The sequence below is a fragment of the Hevea brasiliensis genome, chromosome 3 (genome assembly GCF_030052815.1).
Source record: "Hevea brasiliensis isolate MT/VB/25A 57/8 chromosome 3, ASM3005281v1, whole genome shotgun sequence".
Lineage (NCBI taxonomy): Eukaryota > Viridiplantae > Streptophyta > Magnoliopsida > Malpighiales > Euphorbiaceae > Hevea > Hevea brasiliensis.
In genome coordinates, this window is record NC_079495.1 from 92356218 (window position 1) to 92364709 (window position 8492).

General features: G+C 35.2%; 1 protein-coding gene across 1 annotated transcript; it reads right to left on the minus strand.

Annotated features, from left to right (window-relative positions):
• Positions 1-453: 453 nt before the first annotated feature.
• Positions 454-6809, minus strand: LOC110650363 (ankyrin repeat-containing protein ITN1). The gene is made up of 5 exons (XM_021805304.2): positions 6598-6809; positions 5973-6319; positions 5665-5857; positions 4124-4533; positions 454-1515 (listed from the first exon to the last, which is right to left on the minus strand). Exons 1-5 carry the CDS (start codon positions 6617-6619, stop codon positions 688-690), a joined length of 1800 nt encoding a protein of 599 aa, XP_021660996.2. The 5' UTR covers positions 6620-6809; the 3' UTR covers positions 454-687.
• Between the last annotated feature and the right edge of the window lie 1683 nt (positions 6810-8492).

Below are 8492 nucleotides of genomic sequence, written 5' to 3' on the forward strand. Positions count from 1 at the left end.
TTATTTAAATAATAATAATAATTAAATTTGAAGGGATTTGAAGTATTTTAGAATAAATTTTTAGTCGAATTTAAAAATAGTTTAGATAACAAAAATATTATTTGAGTTGGACTTTAATTTAAATTTTAAAAATATTAATTAAGTTCAAGTGGAATAATTTCCACTCACCAAATAACTTTAAAAGAATTGGGATGGATATTTTTTACAAACCTAGGCTTGACGTCCATTTATGAGCAGGCAGAGAAAAATTAGAATCAATCAGCACTGTAGATCCAGCTGCATCAGCTTTGGCCTTGAATGAAACAAATATGCTCTTAGATTTGTTTACCATTCATTGGAGCAGCTAGATTACATCACTTAAATATAATATAGGAGCGCTACCCTTTAGAACCAAGATATCCACCTGAAACATAATTTTTGGATAGCTTGACACTGTATCCAGTAGAAAATAACTTACAAAAGCAATTCTATACAGTGGATTGATCATATCAAATTTTCATTTGATGTGCATGAAGATGAGTAACAGAAATTTGGGTTCAATTGCAACATATCCATTCACTCCACCTTCTGCTTGCATATTTAACAATGTTGCATGCACATCAAATCATCTTACAAACATAAACTGTTCTCACTTTCTGTATAATTTCCTTTTTGTCATATAAAATTCAAAAAGAGATGGGGTTGACATCAGAGAGCATAAATTGATTTCACTTCTGACTCGGACTCAGACACATACCACGAGCTGTTTCCTGCACTTCTAGAGTGCTTCTCTTTCTTCCTCACTTTACGTTTCCTTCTTGACTTCATTACATAGTAAGTCATTGCACCAAGAACTCCTGCCATTATGACTCCTCCGATAACAGTAACAAGAATTGCAGCCCACTGGTGATGCCGACCAACCACTATATAAGATGATGAAATAAATGCCACAGAAGTGCAAACAGAGGCCAACCACATTAACTTATTGATCACTTCTACAACCCGCCTTTCTGATTTTGTCTCCCCTCTTACAATTGTGATTTGTACCACCACAACAGCCAGGGATGTGAAGAGAGCAATAGCATTAAAGACGAAGAATATCTTAAATGATGCACTTCTCACCATCACAGCCATTCCATTGTTATCATCACCACCAGGAACTGTGAAAATAGCAGCAAATGCAACTGTTGCAAAAAGTACAGCGACCACTGTGACTGAGTTAGTAGCATTGTTGATTCCTTCTCTATGGAGCCTACGGAGATCCTTAGCAATCCCACTAACATTTCTGTTGGTTTTTCGGGTTTGTTCAAGCTGAGAGTGCACATCTTTCTTTATCTGTGTTACAGTTTTCCGAAGCTCATCTCGCGGCTGGTTAAGTTCATTTGCTTTGACTGCACCATAACGAGTCAAACAATCTCTTATCTCAGAGATTTCTTCAGAGAGGGGGAGTCCCTCAGCTATATCAAGAGCTGTTTTATGGTCCCTTGTTAGTGCATTGACATTCGTGTCACGAAGAAGCAACAGTTCATTCACTATCTGCAATATAGAAGCTGCACCTTTGAGCATCCTTGTCATTGGCCAACCAAACTCATAAGCATTAAATGTAAATTTTTGGATAAACTTAAAGTTGAATATAGAATCAATTATCAGATGACATGCTCAATTTCTTTTGAGCCCTCTCAAATTAGCCCTTGCAAATTGATTGTAAAATTGAAATCATCCACGTGACCACTGAAGAAATTAATCTCTTATTTCTCTAGTAATAAAACTGATATAAACTGTGTTTTAGGGGCAGCTGGATTGGAGGGTTCTAAGATGGTGCGTGGTTGAGATATGCAGGCTGATCCTCCACACCATAGAAGGCAATAAATAATGTATGCTCCTTCTGATTAAGTTCAAAATGTACTAGATAGCGTATTTGGGGAAGAATAGCTTTTGTTGAGCCCTTTTATATTCCTTTCAGCACTTACACAGCAGGATAAGTAAATTTTGTTGATTATTCTAGCAACAGTCTGATGCAGAAAGGGGACTCTCTCATTTTATGAAATGCATTAGCAACTTATGATTCAAAAAAGGATTTGTGATCGATACAAAAGAAAATGTTTGCATTCAGTACTTGTACAAAAATTCACAGACGTGTAAGCCAAATTTTTAACTAATTACCCACTAACTTAAAACTATGTTTCAGATTTAGAGACAAAGATATCCTTAACCATACCATGCAGTTCTAACAAAAAAAAAAAAAAATAACTTCTTCAAAACCTTGCAAGCATATATAGCGGTGGTGAGTGTAGAGCCATCCCTAAATTTAGCTTGGACTATTAACCACCAAAAAGAGGAAAAGCATACAAAAGGGTTGTAAAAAAGGCACTCATATAAAGTTTAATCATCATCATCAACAAACTGAATAAGGGTCTGTTTGGTTTAATTGTTGAATACAGCTGATAACTGTTAGCAGATAGTTGTTACTGTTAGCTGATAACTAATAGCTAGTAATTGATGATAGCTGAATGTTAAGTGTTTGGTAAAACTATATTTAATTGTTATTGTTGATATGTGAAATGACTAATAAGGGTATATACTATATAATTTATTTTATTCAACTCAACTCAACTCAACTAAGCCTTTATCCCAAAAATTTGGGGTCGGCTATATGGATTCGCTTTTTCCACTCTGAACAATTTTGGGTTAAATCCTCAGAAATGTGTAATGCTTCTAAGTCATGTTGTACTACTTTCCTCCAAGTCAATTTAGGTCTACCCCTTTTTTTCTTTCTATCCTCTAACCTAATGTGCTCTACTTGTCTAACTGGAGCCTCCGTATGTCTACGCTTCACATGATCAAACCATCTCAATCTCCCTTCTCTCAACTTATCTTTAATTGGCACCACTCCTACCTTTTCTCTAATACTTTCATTACGGACTTTATCTATTCTAGTATGGCCACTCATCCACCTTAACATTCTCATCTCTGCAACTCTTATCTTAGATGCATACGACTCTTTCAGTGCCCTACACTCACTACCATATAACATAGCCGGTCGTATGGCTGTACGGTAAAAATTTCCTTTTAATTTATTGGAATCTTACGATCACATAAAACTCCCGTGGCACGTCTCCACTTCAACCATCCTGCTTTAATCTTATGACTAACATCCTCCTCACATCCCCCATCTACTTGAAGGACTGAGCTTAGATATTTAAAGTGATTACTTTGGAACAGTACCACTCCATTCAAACTAACTCCTTCCCTATCACCAGTTTGGCCTTCACTGAACTTGCAATGCATGTATTCTGTCTTCGTTCTACTTAACTTAAAACCCTTTGACTCTAGAGTACTTCTCCAAAGTTTTAGCTTCCTATTGACTCCTTCTCGTGTCTCATCTATCAGAACAACATTATCCGCAAATATCCGCAAACATCATTTATTATATTATATTATTTGTTTTATTATTAAATTAAATATACGATTATTAAATAATATATTATATCATTTATTATATTATTAAAATAAATATAAAATTATTAATCTATTATATTATATCATTTATTTTATTATTGAAATAAAAAAAATAATTAAATTTTTTTAAAAAATAATTAAATAACTTTAAAAATATAGATAAAATAATAAAGTAATTATTATTGTTGATAAAGAAAAAACTTATAATTAATTTTAAGTTTTTATATATAAATAAATATTTTATATTTTATGTTATTAATAAAAAATATTTTAATAAAGTTAAAATGTGTTAATTAAAATATTAAAATTATAAATAAAAAATATAATAGTATTAATAATATTAAATTTTGAGTTAAATTAAAAAGGATAATATGATCAAAATAAAAAATAAAATCAAATCAGCTATCAGCTGATGAGAAACAGCTCTAAAAAGCTGATACAAATTGCAGCTGTTGGGTACCATATTAGTTACCCATTAGCTATCAGTTTTATTTTTTTAAACTTATCAAACACTCCAGTTCACTCGTTTGGGTGTCTATCAGCTATCAGCTGCACTCAACAGGTGAACCAAACACCCTAAATCAAACAAATGACAAAAATTGTCCAAACAGACAGTAATTATCAACATGGTCAATAACTGAAATTATTTCTATATAATAAATGGATCAATTGTAGTAATTAATACCTCTGCCCGCTTTTTTCTTGTGGCTACATGTAATGCCGTATTGCCAAACCTGTCTGGTAGCATGACAATAGCTGCATCTGCCTGAAGAAGCAGCTTTACCACTGCACAGCTCACCCCTTTGACAGCCATATGCAATGCAGTCTGCCCCTTCTTGTCAGTCCTACGAGCCAATTGTGGGTCCTTGTTGAGCAATGCCTTAACAATATCTACATGCCCTTGGCGAGCAGCCAGATGTAATGCATTTTTTCCATTGGATCTTGCTATCTCTAGCAAACTTGAATCTTTTGACAGCAATTCGTGAACTACTGCTGTATGCCCTCTTGTAGCTGCAGATATAAGAGGAGTTGCATTTGATTGGCCAACAGTTTTGCTTAGCGAGGGGTCATGCTCTAATAGTACCTGGACGATGACTGCATAAAGGTTGTTTTTCAACTGCAATAGATCAGTGACCAGCTTTTTGCAATATGTTTACTTCTTCTCAGGAACAAGAATACAATAAACTAAGAAAAGGAAAGAATTGAAAGGGTTGACATGTAGTAGATGAACTGCATAAAAAAAATGGAAACTTGGCGGCATATAGAAAGTTCAAGTAGGAGAATCAATTGTAAAGGGGATGCAAGTTCATTTCAACACAATTGTCTAACTGTAGTCAGTAACTAAATAGTGTCACCTTTTTTTTTTCTTTTTTTGGAGCAGGTATTTGGCAACTGATTTTACTTTGGTAAAAATTACCATATTAAGATTTAGTAATTTTAAGACTAGCTATCTCTCTTGACCAGTCATTCTCATACCGAAATCTATCGAAAATGTTCACCATTGCAAAATGTTGGACAGAATATAACATTTCAGGATCCATTGACTTTTTCTTTCGTTTTCTTTTCTTTTCCTTTCCCCCCACCCCCCTCCCTCCCTTCAAATAGAAAAGAAACACAGAGAGATTTTTCAATATCTCTACAACATATTTTGCCATATGATGTGGAATCCCCCTATATACTTAAAAAAAAAAAAAGAATGAAAACTCGTCTTTTTAATTGATTTGCAAACTTCCTAAATTTATATGCATTTCCTACACAGCATTTATTTTAACAGAATATACCTTGAAGCATTCCTCCTCGATGACAACTTTTCGACCTTCTCTAGCAAAACCAATAACAATACTATATGAAACCCCTCGAGGGAGTTAATTACAAGCAATAAGGTAGTGCTACACTGAGTACCGACTTATCTCATCTAAGGAGAAAGAATATTGTACGATCAAGTTTGAACTCCCCGCATGTAGCTATGGATAATGACAAATATTATCTTGTAACATCAGGGGGATGGTTACAGGCCATTTAAAAAATGTGGTAAAAGACCAATGAGCTTTTGCTTCTCTAGGATTATCAGGTTATTATAAGTTCGAACCCATTCCAGCTCCAGAAATATCACTAGATCAGTGCAATATTTTAATACTCAAATTATTATAAAACTGATGATGGAGTTTGAACTAGTTACATACTAAAGTATAAAATCTGTGGTGTAGAAATCATAAAAGCTATCACCTTGATGACCTTGGCTTGCAGCAACATGGAGAGGATCAAACCCAGATCGACTCTTTAATGAAAGGGCCTCCTTAGTCGTATACGGCAACAGCTCCTTCACAACCTCCAAATGCCCTTTCTCAGCCGCCGTGAACAGCGCTGTTTCTCCCAACTCGTTCACCTCATTCACCACCGCAGACCTTATCTCCGCCACCTTGTCAGAAATAACCATTTAGAAATTGGTTAAACAACCCCTTACCTATAGACTTACATTGTTGAAAATACAACCATGGAAAATTAATATGAGCTGATTAAGCTAATTAACTCACCTCAGCATCAAAATCAGCTCCGCTCAGCGTCCCCATCATCTGGGCGTCAATTTCCCCGAGAATTTGCTTCACGGCGGCCAAATCTCCACGTTGTGCAGCGAGGTGCAGCTCGGTGTCATTGTGACGGCCAGTCACCTGCTTCACGTACTTCTTTTTATCGAAGCGCTTACCGGAATTAGAAAGAACTAGAGACTTGTGAGAATTGGATACAATCAGAGCCTTGCCGGAATTGGATAGCACCAGATTCGACCTTGGCGTTGACGCCGGTGACGGAGCCGGAGAAGGAAATGATGATAATTCTGAAAGACAAACCTTTCCCAAACCCTTCTCCAGATCCCTCTCAACTCCTTAGCATTAACAATCAAAACAAAAAAGTTTTAGAGGCAATTAAACGTAGTGAATACGTTAGATCTTACTACTCTGTTTGGCTGCATCGAAAACAGAGTAATTACAAATCACGAAAAGAAAACAAAAGTATCATTTCCTGACGATTCTAACAAATCATACATTCTACAAATTCATGAAAAAGAAAAATAAAACAGAATGATCATCAATGTTAACCATCATTTTTCGTGTTTCCCGGAAACCAAACAGATCGTTTCAAAGCAGAAGAAAAATAGAGCACCTTCTTCGATTCCGGAACCCATGTGGAGAAGCAAAAACGATCTCTATCAAATCATTCTAATGAATAGATAGCAGGAAAGAGTTACAGGAGAATGTAGGTTTGAAAGAGAGAGAGAGAGAGAGAGGAGTGGACTGGATGGGCAGAAAGTTGAAAGACGAAGAAGCAGAGAAAGAGAGGAGGGAAAATGGAGGGAGTGGTTCGTTTTGTGGAAAATGAGGGAAAGTTTTGTCCTGTTAACGCCGCCGGACCTACCGGGCCCACCGGATCCCGCAAGACTTTTTAGGAAGGTGCATTTCAGTTTCACAATATAATTTTGATAATATATTTTGGAAAAGGCCTTTTCAGGGCTTTTGAGATCTTTTCTTTTGAGAGGGACTTTTGCTCCCCGATTTTTTATGGCTAGGATTTTGATGCTTGATTGAGTTTGGTTTTGATAGCTTTTTCACATTCTTGTCAGTGTTAAGAAATATTGGTTGAAGCTGTTGAAAATGTTTTTGCCTCTTTAAAATTAAGAAATGGAGGAGATGCCAGATGAAGTTGTCAAATTATACCATTGTTGCTGCGAATTCTACCCAAAAGGTTAAGATTTCCTTATGCCTGATTGGGAAGCTCCTTTCATTAAAGGAGTTTAATATTCCTGCTTTTCGAACCATAAAGTTACGCAATTAAAGGCTACATAAAGGCTTTAGTTTTAAACAATTGGGTGATAACATGTTTGTCTCTCAATTGTTCTTAGCTTCTGATCGTATTAAGGTGTTAAATTGCAATGACCCAATTAAAAGTCGTTACCGGTGCTATAAAATGGGTCAACTCAAGACTGCTAGAATTCATAGCAAGCCTAAAACTTAATAAAAATATTTATTTATTTCTTAAAAACTAAAATTCCAAACATTTTATAAGCAACTACACTTTAACATTTCCATCATAAGCATAATACATTTCTTTGAAAATGGCTCAGAATTTTGAACATTCTCATAACATTTGTGAAAAGCTAAAATGTAATCCATCAATTCATACATAAGTATAAAAGAGTCTATCCATTCATACATAAGTATAAAAGAGTGCTTAAAGATTAAGGTAAATATGTAGACTATTTTGTTCTTGCATATTACATACCGACAAAATACTGAAGTAAAGCAAAGTATCTAACTATTACAATTACATGTCTACTGTTAAAGAAAAGCTCAAGTCATACATAAAACTATGCTAGACCTCTTAAATTGGCTAGCCTTGCTATAGACACCTTCTAATTTTGTTTTTCTATACTTGGGGTTAAGGGAAGAGGGTAAGCTTTGGAAGGCTTAGTAAGTAAACTAACAGAAATCATATTTCATTTTATTCCTATCATACATATGCAATGCATCAAGCATATAATTTTACATAACACAAATAATGATTTCCCATAACCAATTTGTTTGGCTCATAAAGATACTCCTCAGGACTTTCTCTTAATATATAACATAACCAATATGCTGACTTATAAGGAAGCTCCTCGAGTCTTTCTCTATCATAAATAGTTAGCCAGGGGCTTGTAACACCCCGTTTGTATAGCCTGGTAGATTTCACTGTTCCGGTGTCCGGTGTTGGTCCGGATAATTAAGGGGATTAGAACCACACTTAAGGCAACTAGATAAACCATAAATACAAATAATTAGTAATGTTCAATTAGTTAAGTATAAACAAGAAAAACAGAACAGAAGAAGTTAAACGAGCCGAGAGTCACAGCGATGGGTGACCTTCTCGGGAATGACTGCGAAGTCATTTTAAACTCAAATTTCGAACCGTAAAAAGTGACGCTACGGTCCTTAGGACCCTTATGAACACAGTGGAAAAGAGAAAATCACGAAAAAGAATCAAGTTACCAAATAATTAGGTCAGGGAGCCAGAAGGAATAT

Coding starts and splice junctions, on each gene's coding strand:
- LOC110650363 (XM_021805304.2), bottom strand. CDS start 6,619: ATGGGTTCCGGAATCGAAGAAG. Junction 6,320..6,597: donor GGGTTCCGGAATCGAAGAAG/GTGCTCTATTTT, acceptor GTTAATGCTAAG/GAGTTGAGAGGGATCTGGAG. Junction 1,516..4,123: donor CAAGAAAAAAGCGGGCAGAG/GTATTAATTACT, acceptor TCTATATTGCAG/ATAGTGAATGAACTGTTGCT.